A 21,905-nucleotide genomic window follows, 5' to 3' on the forward strand; every position below is an offset into this window, starting at 1 on the left:
ATTCTGTACTCACGCTCATTACATATCCTGTTTCAAAATGAGCAAACAAAATTCACTGCTTCAGCAAGCAACAAATGTCACAAATGAAATGTTATCCGTAATTACCAAAGAGCGGGAGAGCTCAGATGAACAAAGAAAAAGAAATCTGTTGTAGGAATTAACCAAGAATATTCTCTATACCCTCATATATCTGTAAAATAGTAAATGTAGAATTGTGTAAAAGAATCCCAGCAGACCAAACCCTGGTATAACAAGCAGATTGACTTTATTTGTATCTTCCACAATAATTAATTGTCATCATCATCACCAGGATCGCATCAGCTAACAGTGTTATTGCCACAAGCTCCATTACCTTCACTGTCACCCTCCACTCAAATGAAATAATTACATTATCTTAAACAGGCCAGTGACAACAGCTAGAATCTGGTGTGATATTGACAATCTTGTTATCAGTTACATATTAATTAGCTTAAATACTGAGGACATTTTGCTCGACGGTGTTTGAACAGAAAGCCCATTCCCGGCTGTACACATCACTGTGTAAGACAATAATGCATTGTATGTGACATTATTGTTTGAGCGCCATAGAGGCTGCATGTACATAACAACTACATGGCGTTAACAATTGGTTTGACATCTTACAGGTAATCCAGCAGCATTAAATATTCAGCAAGAAATAAAAAAAGGTGTCTTCTGAGGTTTGAAGTGAGAGAGCCAAGGCTCTTTCTGCATTGATACGTTGGAATATTACATTTTTATAGCTTCTGATAGTTTTCCAATAGTGATACTCAATGACAAATCAGCTAACAGTGCTATTTTAGAAAAGATTTGCCCCTGATCTCTGATTCCTTAGTCATCATTTTGTACAATTTTATGGGTCAAAAGGTGAGGGCATGTTGTTGCATGTCGAAAATGTGATGAAAACATGGCTGCTCCCTGTTGCAGTGCAAAAAACGGTTTTTTAGACATCCTCTATTTATTGGTGCTGCAGTATTTGGTTCTCAGGGAGACCTTTTTTTTTTTTTAAAGCTTTATTTGGATTTATTATTCGAGTCAGAAATCAGGGAGAGAGAGACAGAGAGAGAGTGGGGAATGACACGCGGGAAAGGAGCCACAGGTCAGATTCTAACCCGGGCCGCCCGCCTGGAGGACTACGGCCCCCGTACATGGTGCACAAGCACTAACCACTATACCACCTGCACCCCTAAGGGCGACAATTTAATGCACATTCACATTGAAGAGTTTGAGGTCAGAAGTCAAGGAATAACCTGAATTTGGGTTTTTGTACATTTTTATAATACATATATAATTTATTATAATTCAGTGTGGAAACTACAGTTTAGCTTTACATGACAGTCAAGTGTCAAAGGTTGTACAATAATTGTGTCTAAAACACTAGCACAGACTTCTATTTGTTACCTGATAGTGTGAAGTATCTGCATTAGAGTGAGTAATAAAGTGTTTATGGGAAATTAAAAATACAAAAATGCAGCTGGAATTCCTGCAATTTCAAGTCAAACCAAATCTAAACATGATTTTTTTTTACATTGTTGGACAAACTCGTTATGACGACTCGACTCCTCCCATGACCACAAGAGAAACAGCAACAGTATTGACAACAATACATCTGTCATATTTGCTAGAGCATTTTATAAGATAGTCAAGTGATGATGTTGATAAAAATGTGGAGAACGAGCAAGATTTCTGTGCTCACGCAAAAACAGAAAAGACTGTATGTAGGCTAACTCTGGGCACAAGAAAAATGTGTGTATTTAAGAGCAGACTTTAAAAAAATAGGATGTTGATCACAAACAGAGCCGCCCTCCTCTCTTCTGTTTTATTTTTTTTAGTTTGTGTCATATAAAGCAACATAGCCAGACAAGGACTCACGCAGAGGAAATGAAGGATCAGTGCAGTCGTCTCAGTAAGTGAAGCTCCGGTTGCTTGTGGTTATAAGTTCAGAAAGCTGCTTAGCAACATACAAGTCATGGCAACAGAGCAGGAAGATGAGCAATATTGCTTTGCAACACATTCAGTCGCATCATAAGTAAATAATAATAGCAGTGGAGGCTTAGAGGACAAATGCACAATCACATACTGCAGCACTACACATTTCTCTTTTAGGTTTAAACGTCTCTGCTTGTTGCACCTCTGATGACATCTCTGATTCAAGTGGGTGCACATGTGAAACAAGCTTAAGTCTCAGATAGCACAGAGAGTATCTACCCTGTTTCACTTTTCATTTACCCTCTAAACACAGTACCTCACACAATTCTGTATCGTCTGGATTTATAAGGCTTTGCTGCCACCCAGTGGACAAAAACCAAGCTTACCCGTTTTAACCACACGTACATTTTCTTTTTTTAAACAGTCAGCGTGGGTTTACACACGAGCTGCACCTCATCCAAAATAGCAGAGCTTCATTCTTTGTCAGATCACTTGATTGATCTCTATTAATTTTTGCTCCTGAGTAAACCCACCCGTTTGTCACCTCGTATTACATTTCTGGTGCACCCTCTGTAGCTGCTGCTAATGTGTATGTGCATGTGCATGCGTGTTAGAACAGCATTCACTCTGTGATCCTTTTTTTTTTTGCTTTGGCATGTAAATGTAATCCTATGTATGTGGATTGTGTTGACAAAGGAATGCAGCATTAAACTGAAATCCTGAGCAAAAAGAGTTGGCAACATTGGACACAAAGGCAACATAGCAGGACGGCTCCATGCTTTCATTTCGTGAGTGTGCATGTTTGTGTTAACGACTCTGCATTTGTGGCGCTTTCATGGATATTAGATTAATGTATGTAAGTATAGTTTAAAAGAAGCTGTTATAATGGCTGCTTTACCGCTGTGGCTAAACATGCAAGCGAGCATGAGTGTGTGACATCATGGGCACAGAGTTCTCCTGGCACACCTGAAGCGGCTGAGGACACACTCTGAGATAATAAAACACTGTATAAATATCCATTCACTAACACGTATGAGTGAAATACACTTTGCTAGAAATCAATCAAAAGTCAAATAAATGAACTTGCAACCAAATATAATCAAGTCCAGGCACCCTATGGAATTCAGAAGCAGAGGCTCCTAGACCCAAAGCAAAGTTACAAAAGTAATCAAATAAAAAAAAAAAAAAAACAGCTTAAGCGTAAAAAAAAAAGGCATTTGGATTTCAGACATTAAATAACCAACCTGAAATCAAGTCTACTCAAGTATGCAGATGATATAAAAGTAGCAAAGTACAGACTGAAGTGTGTTTTCTTGTTTTGGTGGCAAAGCATTTAGATAGAAATGTCAGATGTTCAATCGGAGCTCACTCGTTGTGATTTCCACTTTAAGTGACTCAGTGGCAATAAAGAAAGAAAAAAAACACACTGCACAGAACCGTTAAAGCCATATTTGTACAGTTGAACAAATGAGTGATTGTACTTTAGTGAAAACAACATATAACGAACACAAACAAACATAGAAATGTGGTCAGTGCTATTTAGTGCTTCTTTTGTTTAAGGGAAAATTAATGAATACAATATTACCCACAAGTCCACAAGAGACTGAGATAATGATAAATAGCTGTAAAAATAAGTGTCTTTTAATCTCACATTTTCACTCTCTTCCTTTCAACCAAGTCCACTTCTCAAGTCACGTAGAAGCACGCGTCCTTGTTGCTGTTTATTTTTCTTCCATGAGTTACTTTGTCCATTAGTTTCTGTGTCCCGAGTTCAGCTGGATGTCCCCCAAAGCTACAGAAGATTCTTGAGCCGGAATCAGTGTGTGAATGTGTGTCAATGTGTGTGTGTGTGTGTGTCCCTTACACCAAACCAGGTCAGCGCTCGTGCTCTACTTTATCTTCAAGGTTTCATTGAAAAAAAAAAAAAAAAAAAAAAAGGTTCCCTGCTGTCTCTGCTGAATCCAGGTTCTTGTTTAAGTATCCATATTAATGTGCATATTTCCATTTACCAGTCCGTTCACCCTCATCCGTTATGGAGCGTAACAAGCGTGGTTATTTCTCTATTTCAGGAAAAAGATTTCTCTTCTTTTCTGTGTGCTTTTCAGTGCCATGTCCGGTATAAGCAGACAGAAAAGAGGCCGTTCCACCATCCCAAAGAGGTCGATGTTCCCTTTAAAGGGCACTATATATGTAGGAAAGGGTTTATCTAAGTACTCTAACTGTAGCAGGTTTAGTGTGCTTTGTTTTAACATATGCATCGAAGCACTGATGGCTGTGTTGACTGGGCCTCTCCTTGGACTCAGAATGTCGGACAAAGTGAATCCCAAAGGGTCCCTGTCCATGCTCTTGACTACATGTGTTTAAAATATCTTAAATATGTTTGGATCATGGATTACTGCTTTTTGGCACCGCATTTTTTGCAATGGCAGACATGTTAGCTACATAACTACTAGTAGCTCCTGCACACTAGCTGTTATTAAGTGACATGCATCTCTATGCCGGAGATCTTTTTCACCCGGTTAGGCGATGTTTCAGAGAGCTATGTAACTTTATTTTGCAGGTGTTTTCTTCTTCAGAGGAGGAGGAGGTAGCAGCTAGACCGGGCTTTATTAATCATTGTGATCGTACTGTTGCTTTTATTTCATTATTGTTAATTTTCCTCAGCAACTGTCTTGTCTGCGCTGAAAATAAGAAGCAATTTGTTTCTCGTATGTATTTTGTAGGCTTTAGCATGGCAGATCGTGTTTTATTCCCATGCAGTCCAATATTACGGACTCAAAAGAGATTTGTCATGCCTAAACACATCCAGGAGTGGGCTATACAACATACTGATATTGGAGGAAGGCTAACTGGCTATTGTAGTCCTTTTCATATTTTCTTTTGCCTGTTTTTGCCTACAAATGTTAGAAACTAGAGCACAGGAAATGTGGAAATCTGTGAGGGAAAATAAGCAACCTTTTCCGGTCTTTAAAGGCCAACATCGTCTGCTATTTTTTTCCCTTCAACGCACATGTTTTATCTTTACTGTATCTTTGAAAATACACAACGATAAAATAGATCCGCATTAGAAGGAGATAATCTGGTCCTAGACGAGAAACCTCTGCCTAGAGGAGAGCTGATGTGCGGAGTCAGCCCAGATGAAACCTGATCCGAGCACTTCCAGGAGCAGAGAGAGGTGTGTCACACGACCGACTACTTTGAAATGAGAAAAAGAGGGAGGAGCGGAGGAGAGAAGACAGCGGAGAGAGAGGAGAGGAAGGGAGAAAGTTAATGATGGATGCTGCGAATCTATTTTGGTACAGCACCCGCTCGTTTCACTTACAACACTGCATGTGCTAATTACATTAAAAAGGAGTTGTTGCACCTTAGACGGGAGCGCAATAGATGTGTTGATCAGAATTACACATCTGCACTTCTTACTTAGTCTCAGTGCGAAGAGGGGACTTGAGACGGAAGAGGTTACAAAATAGTGGGAGGAGATGGGAGCAGGAGAAAGAGGAACCGGGTAGAGCTGGGAGGTAGAGGATGTGTGTTTATGGAGTTTTTTTTTTTTATCATCTATCAGCTCATACTAGTAATGGATAGAGAGTGGTGGAGAGGCTAATGGGGAGGTGAGGAGCAAGACAGGATGAAGACACAGGGAGGAAATCAATGGCTCTCCTCTTTAATCTACTGTTACATTTCCAGCAAATCCTTTAAAGACCTGAGAAAGATCTTATTAGTGACAGGGACCTGTTTCACAAAAACTACTCGGGTGGGGATTACTTGAATGATATTTAGATTTCCTGATTAGATTCCACCATCAGGACTGCAGCTTAGATGACGTTTTGTCCGGTATCTTTTTTTTCTCCTCCTCTTGAGTTGATGTTTTTTTCTTTCTCCATGTCAATGTAAAGTCCATTTGGTGCTCTGAATTTCCGTCTATTTGTTGCTTTGCTTCACTCAACGTGTTGTACCCTGTCAGTGGCATGTCATTGCTTTTCTCTATCTACTTCTCTTCTGCGTTGCTTTGTGATCTCTTGTGTTTTTCTCCGTCGTCTGAAATATTTAGGGAGTCTTTCTGTTTTACCGCATCTCCTTCTTTAATTGAGCAATATTTTTAGTTCCCCTCTGTGGATCCTGATTTCAGCATAACCGGAGCTTCAGGCCTTTTTCAACTCCTCCACTTTAGATTCTCTCTCTCTCTCTCTCTCTCTCTCTCTCTCTCTGTCTCTCTCTTACTTTTTTACATTTTTTTTTTTTAAACATACCCGCCACCACTTAGCTAGTTTCGGAGTCTCTTCACTCACTCTCCAAGCTGCTATTTTTAGACTTGGTACTCCTCCCACTCCAGTTCTTGCATAGATATATCTGGAAATAGACATTCCCAAGTTTTCATCCTTTGTGGAGTGTGCAATCTCGCCCCCCCCCCCCTCGCTCTGTCTCTGTCTGTCAATGTCTGTGCAGCAAAGACTACCGTTGCGTGGATTTTCTTGCCCTCACTGCGACTCCAGACTCCATCCTATCTCACATTTTATGTCAGTGTGTTGCCTGCCTTCTCTCCCTTTTGTAACACTTTCTGCCACAAAGCAGTTTTTACTTCCAGTGCTTGTGACTTTTTCCTACTCTGTCATTGTTTTACAATATCATCCTTCTCTCATATCTTATTTCCTTTGTTTCTTTTCGTTCAGTGGGTTCTTTCTCTCAGCCCAGACTCCTTTGCTCTTACTGCGTTTTCTTTTTCTTTTTTTTTGATCGTCACATGTCGTCTCCAGCGTGGCAGCTCTCCTCTCCGTGTATAATGAGGACGGGGAAGAAGAATGCGTCCTGGTAGGATGGAGGACGTTCCCTCCCTCCACCGCTCCCCTCCCTCCCCTCGCTTCCTCCTCCGCTCTCTTGCTCTGCGTCTTCGTCCCTCTCTCTATTCCCATCTTCCCTCATCCTCACCTCCTCCTCCTCCTCCTGCTCCTCGTCGTCATCCCCTTCGCCTTCGAGCACTCCCCTTGTCTCCTCATTGTCCTGCCTTGAGCCTAACCCGAGGAATCCTCCACCTCCGCCCCCTCCCCCTCCTCCCCCACTTCCACCTCCATCTTCTCTACTTCCTCCCAGGCCTCCTCCCATGCTTCTCGAGTGCAACAAGCTGTTTTGGCGACCTCCTCCGAGTCTCCCTAAAGAGAATCCGCTCCGACTGAGCACCAACCTTCCTCCTATGCCCCCACCTCCCTGCCCTGCGTTCCTGATTCCTGCCACTGTAGCGTTCAGGAGGGCAGTTGTTCCCATTGGGGCCCGTAGCCTGGAGGGAAGACTGGAACTGGACGTGGTCCTCCTGCATCTGGGGCAGCTCTGGAGGAGGTATGCCGAGTTAAACACCACAGGCAGAGCGAGAGGAGGCGGGTTGTTCCCCTGGTTCGGGGTGGTGCAGGGAGGACCGGAGATCGGGGTAGAGGCTGTATTATTTGTCCCCCCGCTTATGTCCAAGTCCATAAGAAGAGCTTCAGAGTAGCTCGGGACCATCTGTTGGTTACAGCGGATGTGCCACTCCAACTCTGTCATGTCCACTGTGTTGACCCGAGAGATAGCTCTGTAACTCGTCCCGTTGAGACCGATTCCAATCCCAATCCCTCCAGGGTGGATCCCATTCTCAGTCCCTCCTGTAACCCCATCCACCCTGCCGCCTCCGCCTGGCCCTCCACCACCACCTCCGCCTCCATCCTCGTCTTCCCCGAACAGCTTCTCCACGTGGTAGTGGACATATGCTGTGCGGTATTCTGACACCACCCGCAGTGGCCATGACAGGAGGAACGCAGACGCCACCCAGAAGACCCTGTGTCGAGAAAACCACGGCTGGTTAGTAGGGTCCGGGAAGGCCAGGATGTGCTCTCGGAAGTCCACGTTCTTCAGGTGCATTCCCTCCCTGGCCTCCATGTAGTCGTCGAGTCCCTCATTCTCCCCGAAGAAGCGTGCTCGCTTGGAATAACAAAAAAGGACAACACAACTAATCAGCTATGTAAGAACTGAGAAGAAAGAAGTGAAATTGACGATCTTGTTCAAAAAAAAAAAAATTAAAATCTTTTCAACTGCGAGTGTGCGAGTGCAGCGACAAGCAACAGCTGAAACTGTGGGTGTTTTTGGGCTTAGGACTCTTGAGTGCTGAAAATGCTGAACTGTACTGGGTTTTTTATGTGTAAAGAATCAACGCTGCCAGCGCAAACAAACAGTTAGCGGTCACAGGCCCTTATGTAGCAGTGGTTACCAAGGTTGCCGAGTGTTAGCAAACAATTATTTAAAAAGATAACACCTTGTTCTCTAGAAACTTGGGCTTTGCATCTGTCCTTTTTTTTTTAATATTATGGTCAAATAATCAACAGATTTCTATAATAATAGAATAACAATCATGAGTTACAGACTGCATATTTCACTGTCTTACATAATAGTTTTTCTACCATATCTTACCTGGGTGAGGTAGGCAGCTTCAGCGCGTGCACTGGAGAAGCTAAAAAGCAGAGAAACAGCTGAACAGCTTGTTTACACTCTGAACACTGGTGAACTTTCTCATCACGTCTTCTGATTGACCAGCTGCGGTTAAACGTTGGGGATCTCACCTGAAACACTTGGTGAAACGGAGTCGGACAGCAGGGTGCAGCTGCAGGTCCAGCAGCTCCTTTGAGACGTCTTTGACTCCATAGCGGGCGTAGTCAAACTCTGAACTGGAGGCATGAGTGTTCACTCGCTCGTGGTAGACCTGAAGGAGGAAGGGGAGGGTGAAAAGGGGAGGTAGAGTTTGATTTTGGGGAAAATGAGGACGAGGGAGAACAGAAAAAAACAAAGGATCCTGTTATTGGGAAGATATTTTAAACCTCTATATATTCTTCAGCTTCAATAAGGCTTGTTTACTTAATAGAATGATTTCTTACTGCACAAAGCTGTTTGCACACAGCCCCGCAATATTTCACTATAGGAGAAATTAAGATTTGCATGGCAGTTATAAAATAACAACTTACGTTAACATTTTAACTATGAGCAATGTAAAAAAAAAAACAACAATGGGGAAGCGTTAGTATGTGTTTGAGAAATAGAATTCCTTACCTGTGTGGTGGTATATGCATCTCCATTGCGGTATCTTGTCACCTGTCTGGTCCTCCTCACATAGTGATAGCTGATGGCCTTCCACCAAATGCAGGGCGTGGCCTGCTGAAGTCTCTGCACACGCTCATACACTTCCTGGGTCAAAAAATGAAAAAAAAACAAAAAACAATATTAGTAAATGAATGTCCCATTTGAATGTGCTTCCCCCCCCAAAAAAAAATAAGCAGAAAGAAACAATTAAGTTCCTATTGTTTGCGTACAGAATAGTTCAGTCTGTTCAATCTGGTGCATGTCAGGCCCTGCCCTGGTTTGTTCAGGGCGATGTTTGTTTTTTACTCTCTACGCAGAGCTGTTTTAAACCATAGAACATTGTGTCTCCTGACAGTCCTGACTAACGTAAAACATATTTTGTTTTTGGCAGATGGTTAAGATGATCAGTGGGCAATGTGCTCATGGAACTCCTGATAATAGACCGAGCAGACCAGAATAGACAAAAGACAGACTGATGCCCCCAGGTCAGCTCATTTCCATGTGAGAGAGCAAGTATTCATCTTCTCCACACTCAGGAGTAAAACATTGTTCTCTCCTTGAAAACGTGTGACCATGCCGCATTCAATAATGGACTATTTAGGCTTGTAATTATGCCATAGTTCTCCAGAGAAGCAACTGTGTGTGCATACATTAACTACAGCATTACTTAGACCTCTTCATTTTGCTGACACCCACTGAGTAGTAAACAGATTCTGCTGTGTAGCTCAAGGTCACAGACTGATTGCTTGACTCTTATTGCAGCTTTACATTCTACACTCTGGTTTAGGATATTTTTTTTCCCCCTTGGTTGGTCATTGCTCAACACAGTGCTAATACTGTTTTTCACACACACCTGGAATTCAGCATGAGCCAACATTGCCGTCTTAGAAAAGCAGTGCCAACACTCCACCAGGTAAACCACATACAGCATAGCCAGGAAGGCCAGGGGGATGTAGACATAGCCGCTGGAACACGGGCTCTCCAAGTGCGGGATGTCGTGATAGTAGGCCGCGGCCGGCGATGTGGCCTTGTCGTCACCACCGATAGGTATGGAGGAGGAGCCAAGAACAGGAACACGACAGACGGCGCACCAGGCGAGCGTGGCGAAGCAGCCGTACATGAGGAGGGTCAGGAGGAGGCACTTCCAATGGGATTCCCGACACAGGGAGGAGGCCAGAGACTGCTGGAGTGGCCGTTGCTGGAAAAACATACAGAAAAGTGTTAGCCTAAAGTGTTCTGTAATGAAAATGGGACTAATATAGCACCAATTAGAAGGAACGGCAATCGAGAGTCAAAGAAAGAAACTACTGAGCTGCATTATGGGAAACATTCTATCAGTTCCTTGACCCGTACGCCCAAAAAACCCAGGGAACCATCTCTGCAACACAAATTTCACTATTCTATTTGGTAAGAAGTGGTTTGGCTGTAGGGAGAGCAATGTGGGTCAATCCAGCACTTTGGTTAAGACTAAAATATCTCAGAAACCATTAGGTAGATTGGCATTGATTTTTTTTTTTTTACCTACCTTCATTATCCAAATGATTTTGGTGGATGTAAGGTTTTCTTTAGCCTTTGGATTCAAGGGAAATATCTCTTTAGATTGTATGAATTACCATGAAATCTGGCACAGACAATCCCATAACCCGCAGGACGATTCCAATTGATGTTGGGGATAACACAGATCTTTTTTTTATTCCCTGAAACCATTATCGCATCAGGTACCTTTTTGATTCCCAGCAACTCTACTAATTATTTAGTGCAAATGTGTGCATGCTAACTGGATCAAGATGTAAAAAAAAAATGTTCAATTTGTATCCCTACCGTATCATCTAAGCATTGTCAGTGTAAATATTCTAGAAGGCTGCTCTTAATATTTGCTTAGGGCAGTATTTTTTAAACGTTGGGGTCCCAACCCCACAGGAGGGTTGGGGAAACTTGGCTGGAAAATGGAACTTTGTAAAAATCCACTCATAACATTTGAATCTGGCAAGCTGTAGTTCTAATTTCAAAAATGCATAATAATATGTTACAATACCAACACATATCAGCCAGTTTTCAATAGACTTGAGAATTGGCAGATATACTGTAGGTTCCCCTTCGCTTGACTGCTTGTCTCTGCTTAGCTGCAGCTCGACCTGGGACCCAACGTCTCAGCTGCTTTGCTTATTTTAATTTTTTTAATCTAGTTTGATTATTTACACTTTAATTATTTGTACTCCTAGAAAAATGAAGAAAAGAACATACAACCTTCAAACGTGTGATGGGATAACATTGACTGCTAACATTCTGGCAGCTTTAGCTAACGTTACGATCTACGCTGACACTGCACTGTTGTTGCCGTTGTCACTTCTTGATTTCAAGTCTCGTTTATTTTATTAGAGGAGGCTCTAGTGTGTTAGTGTCACTTTTTTTTTTTATAGAAGGTCAGTTTCTGATCTTTTTGCTGATGCAATGGAATTTCAGATACTGGTATCTTTTTTCAAGTCCAGTAAAAGTTTGGTCTGACTGTTAAAAAAAAAAGAAAAAAAAAAAAAAAAGGCAAATGTTTGTCTTGAAAGCAACACAAGCTTGACGACCTTCTGTGTGACTGTGTGTATTTAATGATCTTTATCTTTGTGTTTTGTAAACAGTGTTGAATTTCAGATCTACAGTGTAAGTTGAGGTCTTGACCAAAGAAGAGCATTACACTAACCTTTAGCCATCGTAAGTGCTGCATATTAGGCACACACACACACACACACACACACACACACACACACACACACACACACACACACTCTGTCTATGCCTCGCTCTAAGTGCTCACTTTGACACGGCCTTACTTGCACTGTGGAGACATCATGTTACAGTGCACTCAAACACACACATATACATTAGATACACAGACATAGACGGTCTAATGTGCCCCTCTCCCCTCTCCACAACACTCTCTATCCATGCACGCTGCCACGCACGCTCTCAAATTGTAATGCAGCCAGAGGAGGGTATGTGAATAATTTAGATTAGAACGATGCTTCTAGACTGTTCTCTAGCTGGCTGACTCCACTCCGACATCAGGCTGCTTCAAATTTGTGTACGTGTGAATGAGGGAGGGAGGGTTTTTCAGGATAGGAGGGTGTTCTATGCATGTTGTATGTCGTAGAAACATAGACAAGAGAGCGAAAAAGCACCGTTAACACACACCTGGGCTGTTTCTTGCATATTTTTCGTCTGTACTTGCATGCCCTCTCCATGCTGGCATCCTCCACCTTGTGCTAGATGCGACAATGCAAAAAAAAAAAAAAAAGCAACAAAGCAGATGACAAAAAAAATGGAATGACACCGATGTCCTCTCCTCCTCTCGGCCAAGTCCCCCTGTCCTGTCAGCACACCCCCCCCCCCACTTTCTCTTTATCTCTCACTCCTTCAGTGCAGCCACGATTTGCTATCCACTAGCATATTTGGCTTGCTGCAACACACACACACACACACACACACACACACACTGTCGCTCTCTCTTTTTTTTTTTTTTACGACTGCACGTCAAGGGCAAGTAGCGAAAGGCAGAGTAGAGGGCACCTACGCTCTACCAATCCATCATCTCTCCGCAGAAGCTCCTGAAAACATCAAGCTGCACACTTAGGGATCCAAAAATAGACTGAACTTTAAAAAAGACATCAGAATTATCTTTAGTGGTAATTCAATATCACATTGTTTGCTTTCTGTCTGCCTTTTTCACCACATCATCCTTCCTTTTTTTCTCCTTCCCAAAATCCTCCCTTCCACCTCCTGAAGCGTTTACTCTTTGAATCCCAACCCCAGCCTCTCCTCTTCATCCTCACCCCCCATGTCTCTTCTTTTACATCCTCTTTCAACGTCTGTCTCTAAGTGCATTGATTGGGCTAAATGTGTAGAGTAGTCAAAGAGAGGGGAAGAGGAACGTGAGAGAGACATGGAAGCGGCCATGAACCTTTCATGAATGCAAGTATGAACGAATGCAAAAGAAGATACGGAAAGGAAGGACTAAAGAGATGGCAGCGGTGCTGGTGACAGACTGCCCAGCTCTCCAGGGATCTCTGCTGCCAAAATCCATCTTTCTCTTTCTCCCCCTGCCCCCCTCTCGGTCTCCTTCATTTTGTCAGGTCTTTCCATACTGTTCCTCTCACCTTCAGATGTATGTTGCCATAAGAGAAAAAAGAGAAAACTGTTGCAATACTTAAAGAAAAAAAAAAACATGCGTGGGTTTTGACGGTTTCATCAAGTCTCTGCAGCTGGTGTGAGCCCAACGAGAGGAAATTAAGCCCCAAGACGGGAGTCTAATTGTTCCTGTACGCACTTGTGCCAATCACTATTAGTCAGCATGAGCAGGTCTATTTCCTACAGAGCCTGGAGATGCTTTTTTTTCACATTAACTAGGGATTTAGCGATATGGGGCTTTTGAGACTCATAACAATATCAATTTTTAGAGAGGAAAAATATTCACCAATTAGAGATATGCAAGTCGTTATAGAATATTTTTTGATCAGGCTGAATATAGAGCTGTTATATATGTGCAGATGAGCATTAGTGATATGACTATCAGGGGTACTTAGAAGGCCGATTTCTTGAACAAATAATTTAATTAAAAGATATTATACATTTTCTTATTTGTGTCAACAAATAGACGTGTTGCAGACAGTGATGATGACAGTATTTTATTGTTGACTGGTCTGCTGGACAAACAACATGATGATACCATTTTGAAACTACACTAAATACAACTTTCTTTGTTATTAAAAAAGGTTTCCAAAGTTGGCAAATACAGGATAACACATTATGTTTGCAGCTATGATATCTGTGATATGGGCCATTTCTATTTGACATTATCAGCTTCAGAACATTTCCATTAATGTATATCATTTTTTTTGGGGGGGGGGGGGGGGGGCACAGGTTTAGCTCATTCCTGTCAGTCTTCAGCCCCCAAAGTTGATCGTTGAATTTAATTTCCACTGACAAAGCCCACATACAACTTATATAAAATGAGTATACAGCACTCTGAGCTCTGTTTGGTAAAAGACTGGAGCTTTTAGATTGAGAAGACGCAGCTTGGAAATACGACAAGCTCCCACTCACACCCCCTTCTTCCATGTAATTATTATTTTTAGGGATCTGCTGTCCAGTATTCTGATTTCTCCACTCAGGTGATTCAATAATACCATGTACGGTCCAGGTAATTGTTTATTTCTCCCACCCCAAAATCTAAAACCAGTGTATTCCTTGTGTAGAATCTAGAACTAAGACTCAATTTCATTTGGATTAGTCACATCATGGCCAGTATCTTACCTTCTCATAGGATCAGTGGCAACTTATAATGACCTCGTGTTACTTTCAAGGTCAGCCTCTGGAATAGTGAGTATCAGGTTAGGCTAAAAACGGACTATAATGCATAAAGTGAACACTTATATATGTTTTGCTTGAGAGCAAATGGGATGTACTTTGGGTCCGTTAAGAGACTTCTGGTGAACAGAATGCCTCCTGGTGCAAATCCTCTGCAGTTTTTTGGTTATGTCATGATCCTTTTTCTGTTTTAGCTGCCTCTGGTGGGCCTTGGCTCTTATGTCAGCCTGTAACAGATCAAAGCTCACTCTCCGAGAAATCATTATGAAAAGGATATAGCCCGGACTGAAAGAGTGTCAGCTTTCATTTTTTCATACTGAAAGCTTTGACCACCCTCCTTGAAAACTCCTTTGAGAAAGGCAGATGCAGCGCGGTTGTTACAGGGTGGACTCCTTGTAAAAGTCTCACTGATGATGTAAAATCACTGCTTTATTTGCATGAAAGAAACGTCATTATCATACAAGCATTGCTAAAAAATCCTGATACTTTGATACTTTTACAATGGCAGCGTATTGACATCTAGAGATACAAATCCCAATACGGTCGTTACAAGTCATGTCGCGATACGTGTCGTCATGGCCTTGCTGAAGCACAACAATGTAAACAAACAGCGGTCACAAACACTCAGCGATGTTCTCCCCTACGACCTCCGCATATCCTGCCTCGCCCCTGTAACAACTACGCTCCTACGTTCAAAGGCGACACAGACGTGGTATCACTTCACCCCCCCAATCACACCTCTGTCTGTGTCCCGCCTTGAAATGGCAGTCCGAATAGGGCTACAGATCTAATATCTTTGATTTTATGCAAGTTATGTATGTTTATGTTTATGTATTGTGTAATTTTACATTTACATTATTGTATTTTTTTACATTATTGTATTTTTTTACATTATTGTATTTTTTTACATGATTGTATTTTCTTACATTATTATATTTTTTTACATGATTGTATTTTTTTACATTATTGTATTTTCTTACATTATTGTATTTTTTTACATTATTGTATTTTTTTACATTATTGTATTTTCTTACATTATTGTATTTTTTTACATTATTGTATTTTCTTACATGATTGTATTTTCTTACATTATTGTATTTTCTTACATTATTATATTTTTTTACATGATTGTATTTTTTTACATTATTGTATTTTCTTACATTATTGTATTTTCTTACATTATTGTATTTTTTTACATTATTGTATTTTCTTACATTATTGTATTTTTTTTATTTAAATGATGTAAATATGTTTGATCTGTTTCTTAACTTCTATTTTTATTTTTTATAAGTATATTCCCGTCCCCTGTTTTCTGGAGCTGCTGTAATGCACAAATTTCCCCCACGGGGGATCAATAAAGTTTATCTTTATCTTTTATCTTTACTTCCTGTTATGTATGCTTACTTCCTGTCCCACAGTGCAAACACTAACATCTGGCAGTCAGGAGTTAAACACAACATAAAAATTAACAACCAGCTATTTTTTACATGTTAACTGTTCAAAGTGAATCAATGTGGTATCACAAAACATAATTGTTGCAATACCCAAGTTTATAATTTTCTCTTACACTCCTAGTGGACAAAGTACAAAAAATCTCAAATCATAAAGCCATGAAATCTATTTAGGCAACATCTGATATTAGTTTGGGTTACAAAAAGCTCATAAAAGCTTAGTGACGTTTAACCTTGCACTGTCGTAGGATGCCACCTCAGCCATTGGTCAGTTCATGAAAATTCTGCCATATTAGATCAGCCTGGGTCAATGGGAATGATATTAAAGTGAAGTTTAAGCTAAAGATAGCAACAACTGCTAAGCAATGACATGGCAGACAAATAGTGTAGAAATCACCATTACGTCGTCATACCAATTGGGAATCGGCCACTACATGACGTGTGCTTCAATGTGTGATCACCATGTTTTATGTCAAGCAACAGGTGAAAGTAGTGAGAAGCATGCTGACACTGGGTTCTGGTGAAGAGGAATCGTGTTATTTGGAGAGATGAATCATGGTCGTCGGAGGGGCAAATCCATGTCAGGCAGGTATCAATGGAAAGCCACATAGAGGCTGTGTCAGGGCTGAGGCTAGATCTCCTGGTTTTATGAAGGGCTCTTCACTGCAATAGGACTCAAAGATATGTCAGCTTAGCTAACGGGTTGCTTCCAATTTAGAGGCAACACATCAAGAAAGGCTCTTTACTGTTCCAGCATGATTTTACTCATAAAACCAGGTCCATAAGATTATTGTTAGCGGAACTATATTGACCTCAACCCCCGATGAAAACCTTTGGGAGGATTTCGAATGCCTATTGGGAGCGAGGCCTTCTCGTCAAACATTAGTGTCTGACCTCACAATGCTCTTTCAGCTGAGTGGGCACAAACTGCCACAGACTCTCTTAAATCTTGAGGAAAGCCTTCCCCCCCGAAGAGTGGCGACGGTTAGAGCATGGTTTCAAAATGGGACGGCCAAGAAGGTGTGATGTATTCTTGGAAAGAGTTTTTTTTTTTTTTTTTTTTTTATGCCCTTTAGTATCTACAGTCACCAGAGACGAGCTGTCTGAAGAAAAGCCAAGATAGCTGACACAAAACCTGGATCGCAAGCTGTTTGTGTCGGCTTTTTTGGACCTGTATCTTACACCTTCATCTCGCAAAGAAGAATTCAGAGCAATGCTAGGGTTTTGAAGATCCTGTACATACTGTGCCGTGGTTTTATTCTGCCTCCACTCGAACTGCATTTGACAGGGCTTTTTCATTAATACGATTTGCTTCAGCCAGTAAATGACTCTAAATTCAATCGTTCTGTAATCTGGTCTTGTAATATGGTGCAGTAACTGCATTTCTGTCACATATTTAGTTACTGGCTCTTTATTCTTTTGGTGTGCATCAAACTTGAATATCTTCTCAGTTTCTCAGTATTACTTTGCTTGACTAAGGGTCAAAAACAATATGCTTTAAAAGTAGGGGTAGATAGGGCTATGTTGTATCTACAGCACTAGATGTATGAAGCTTTTTTTTTTTGTTTAGAAAGTGTTAAGTTCTACTTTTAGGTCCTTTATTGGTTTTACTGTAAAAGAGAAATTGCCAAATAATGAGATTCAGTTGTTTCTGATTTGTTTTATTTGCAGAGGAGGCATGTGGTATACAGGTCTCTCCAGACAGCAGTATCTACCATCAGCATAGCACGGTCAGATCTTACCTACATCTAATAACCCAAAAGCATAAATTAACAAAACTCTCCATTGGCACATATGGAAGATGATTTTTTTTTTTTTCATACCTCCATATATTAAGGTGTTAGGAAGCAAACCTGTACTGCTCTCTCCCTCTGCCTCAGTTCAGACTGATTCAGCTGGTTAGGTGTGACTGGAGCAGCTATAATTAGCACTCCTAGCGAGTGGGTGGCAAACGAAGTGAGGAAGTGAGGATAAGGAAAAAGTGCTGTTGATGCCTGCAGTACACTGTAAAAGAACAGTCTGTCATTTCAATAACCGTTCGATGGCGTCTTCGGATGTCAGGTTCCTTTTGCAGTCGGCGTGCGAGAAAATAAATGTTTCATCATACGCTTGCTTTACTGAAAACATGATTCCTTTATTGCAGATGCACTGTGCTTTAGAGGGTGTTTAGTGGAGATAAATTGTCCATAAACAACAACAATGATCTGGAGGTAAAATGTAGGTCACCTATTTATAAACGATATATCACTAAGCAGCAGAAGTCGGCCTACACATCAACTAGAACATATGTACATTTCTGTATATGCTGAAGGAGAGTTTTTACAGTGGAATCAAGTTAAATAAAAAAAAATGTGAATCTTCTACAATCAGTCAGTTTGTAGGATTAGATCATGATAATTGCAATCTACACCTCTATTAGTGGCATAAGGTTTTAACTGAATTGCAATCCGCCATCAATTCAGAGCACATCTTAAGTGGTGTGACGTATATTATTGCGATGTCAACGTGTTGCGATAGCGTATGTCAGACCTTTTGAAATATCTGCTATTCGATTAAAGGTAGGCACTTGAAAATAAGAGATGTTCATTTGCCTTGCGTGTTACGGTGAGAGCAGAGAGAAAGTGAGTGTTAATTTTAGATCAAGTGTTTTAATATTGAATGAATATTATTTCCTGAGGAAACCTGTGGTTTAAACAGCACATTGGCTCATTTCTTCTCTACTTCTTATCACACTTTACCGTTTATGAACTGCCTTGCTGTGTATCTCATATAACACACGCTTTCAAATAGTGAGTCTATGGGCTGTTTTCTATATTTTAGGCCAGCTTCATGATGGGTATCCAGCTTACTTTTATTTACCGTTGTCTTTTTATTTAATGCAGCCTGCCTCTGTGGTGCATTTGATCGCAAATTCGTCATTAACGGCATCGATGTGTTTGCACGTGTAGATTCATTTTGGGTGGAACGTTATATCTCACAAAGAATCGGATTTCTGCTTTCCTGACAATGATCCTCATGAAACAGAAATGTTGTCTGGTGTGCCGAGTCAGTACTTACGCATATCTGCTGAGCGCTGATCGAATGTTTGTGTCCGACAAGCAATCGTAAGTTTTCTGTCAGGAGGGCACATTACTTCCCTCATGTCATTCATACTGCAGCCTGAAAACAGTCTTATTCTTCACTCTTAAGACTTCAACTTGAACAAGTAAAAGAGACTCTTTATTGAAACATGTTGACGTCAATTTTGTGGAAATTAGACTGGAGGTTTTTAAAAAATTCAAATCAAAAATGCAATTGTGGTTCAAATATTGTGGCTCAACTTGATTTGTGACGATGCTTTTGTGAGAGCCGATCCTACTGTATGTGTGAGAATGACTACAACTAAGTGAGGTAATGTATTAGAGAGAAATGAGGGGGTATGAGGATGATTGCTGTACACTCCACAACAGTCAAGTCTACAACAGGAAGGAGACAAAGAGGGTAAGACAAGAGAGAGAGAGAGAGAGAGAGAGAGAGAGTAATGGAGGCAGAGAGCAGAGGAAGACTTAAATCATCGCTACATATCTGCACATTCCTGCAGACAGAGACAGAGGTCAGCGGTGAAATACAGTAGAAGGCATCATTTAACAGGCATGCTTACTCTTAAAAGAATGTGGGCTTTATATTACCAAAAGCAAAGTGACTGCTCCTGTCATTTTAATTTGAACTTTTACTTGTCATTTCTTGATAATGTTTGCCTTATATGATTTAAAAAAAGTTGTTTGACAAACAAGGTATTTACCCATCTGACCGCTAAGAATCCATGTAAGTGGAAAAGTGTGTTTGGTACCTCAAGACCAAAATGACAAGATATTTAAAGCTTATCAAACTGAAAAAAAAAAAAAAAAAAGAGTCAATTAAGTAATTAAAATGTCTGGTAGTGTTTGTTAAGGTTGAAATGTTTGATTTGCTGGTTCTGAATTTACAAATGTGGGGATTGGTTTGCATTTTCCACGACATTTTGAGACACTTCACAGACAAGAAGTCATCAACTAACAAACGAAGCTGATTCAAATAGCTAGATGCCGCCCTGAAAACGCAAATACTCAAAACTCTAAAAGTGAAACAAAGAAAGAGGCTTGGTATAGTAATTTGCCCCTCGGCTGTACAGCCTCGTTCTTACATGTCATTACACAACATGCAACTTTGCTCTTCCTCTGTAGACATCATCATGTTAAGTAGTTGGAACGGTGGTGAGAATAGAGCCTGCCCACATCCTTAGTTATCAATAGTTATTCGTTCCTGGAATCTTGACTTGCGTAATCTTGTATCACGCACAGCCCTGTCTATTACTCACTCTGCTTGTAGGCTACATGATGCTGTTCATTGTTTACTAAGTATCTGGGAAGTTGGGAGGAGGTGGAGAAGTTACATGCAAAAGATGTTTGTGTAAGTGCATAGTGTAATGTAAATAAGAACCTTAGAACAAGTAAGGGATTTCAGCTCAACGGTTTGAGAAAGATGGATGTCAAGAGGAGGTAAAGTAGATGTACAGGCGGAGGGGATGCAGGACGTTGCAATCTACTAAGAAGGTTAACAGCATAAACTGAGAAGAACCAAACCTTGTAACAACGGGTTAGTGTGTTTTCCATATCTTACCAGCAGAACACTGTTTGGAGAACAGAAATATGAACGTTTCGATGTGTTATTCTTCACCCTCCTCACTGGGTCTTGTGAGTATTTTGGCAGCCAGCTGGGTGTGTGGCTTTAGCTGTGATGTCACCCTCTAGTGTATTTTAGAGGTGTGAGCTGCTGGATGGACACTCTCCACTACACTGAAAAAGCCTAATCCATCCCCTCCCAAGAGCAACGCATCACACAATGCTGTCAGACGTATCACAGCAATAGTGTGGCTTTCTTTCTAGGCGGGCATTCAGGGTTCCCTGCCCTCTGTTTACCTAAACCACAGCCTCGTACCAATATTGAAATCCAGGTCCTGCATCGTGCCCTTGTTCCTTTACAAGGCATGAAGGACTCCTGGGCGAAATGTGACTTCTTTTTTTTTTTAACAGTGAAGACATGTTTTGTTAATGAAAGACGAGAAACAGACATAAAATCCAGTTTGGGAGACATGATGGAGGAATGACGGGTTGTATTGGAACCAGCAATGACATACAAACACAAGGTGTTGTTTGTGGGGGGAAGGAGGGGGGTTAGGGGGGGTAAATTATGCGCAACTTTACGCTACCTGTACTCTTTATGTCACCGCATAAACAGCAGCGTGCTCGTCAGAGATATTGGGTAAACACAATAGGTAATAAATGCCCTTTCTCACCTGCTCTCGTCCTGACCCTTCCTCCAAAATGGGCTCTTCAGCGGTGGCCGTCTCCTCCTCCGTCTGCATTTTCCCCTCTTGCCACTCCTTCCTTCCTTCCTTTAGAACCGGGCACAGGCAGCTCCCACCCCGGCACCGTCCGAAGGAAGGGACCTCCCCGGCGGAGCAGCAAGCTCGGTCACCCCATCTGCCGCAAGTCGGTATCCAATTTCACGATGGAGGGGCCTGCGGCAAACAAGCATCGTCCTCCGGATGTCGGTAACCCCCCTCCCTACCCCTGCTGCTTTCCTCCAGTCTTGTCTCCCAAAGACCCGGCTCAGTGTTTCTCTTCCACCTGCTCCATCCTTTTGCCCTTCGGTCAAAGCAAATTGTGACTAAGCATCCAAAGTCAAAGCCCGTCGCACCTCCCCCGTCGGACCGTTTTTCGCTGCCGCTGCTTTTCCCCCCCCCCAAACGTCCCTCTCGTGATGCTCAGCTACGAGCGTGCGTCTGTGCACGTGTGCGCGCGTCACCGACAGTGCAGGAGAACCAACCGAAGCTCAAGGATTCCTCAAGCTGCAGATGCACATGATGCACACAGTCTAAGAGGGACGCTTATGTGCGTCAACCTAAATGTATCTATGCGAGGCCTTGAAGTAGAAAAGTGACAGCAAAGGATGGCCGACATTACTCAACTTTGTTTTGGCACGGTTTGCGCCTTGCACTGGGTCTCCGTTGACGTCATATACCAAAAACCTCCTCCC

At 41.7% G+C, this 21,905-nt stretch overlaps 1 protein-coding gene across 1 annotated transcript; it reads right to left on the minus strand.

Moving 5' to 3' along the window:
* Window positions 1-241: 241 nt before the first annotated feature.
* On the minus strand, window positions 242-21,777 carry LOC109991345 (transmembrane protein 151B). The gene is made up of 6 exons (XM_020643647.2): window positions 21,163-21,777; window positions 9,896-10,240; window positions 9,013-9,147; window positions 8,529-8,668; window positions 8,380-8,419; window positions 242-7,893 (listed from the first exon to the last, which is right to left on the minus strand). Exons 1-6 carry the CDS (start codon window positions 21,229-21,231, stop codon window positions 6,685-6,687), a joined length of 1,938 nt encoding a protein of 645 aa, XP_020499303.2. The 5' UTR covers window positions 21,232-21,777; the 3' UTR covers window positions 242-6,684.
* Window positions 21,778-21,905: the final 128 nt, after the last annotated feature.

The sequence above is a fragment of the Labrus bergylta genome, chromosome 22 (genome assembly GCF_963930695.1).
Source record: "Labrus bergylta chromosome 22, fLabBer1.1, whole genome shotgun sequence".
NCBI lineage: Eukaryota > Metazoa > Chordata > Actinopteri > Labriformes > Labridae > Labrus > Labrus bergylta.

What these genes read in the sequence shown, in the direction of transcription:
- LOC109991345 (XM_020643647.2), bottom strand. Translation starts at nt 21,231, where the DNA reads ATGCAGACGGAGGAGGAGACGGCCACCGCTGAAGAGCCCATTTTGGAG. An exon ending in ATGCATATACCACCACACAG is followed by an intron (nt 8,669 to 9,012) that starts GTAAGGAATTCT and finishes TTCCTCCTTCAG; the next exon opens with GTCTACCACGAGCGAGTGAA. An exon ending in CGTTTCACCAAGTGTTTCAG is followed by an intron (nt 8,420 to 8,528) that starts GTGAGATCCCCA and finishes TCTGCTTTTTAG; the next exon opens with CTTCTCCAGTGCACGCGCTG.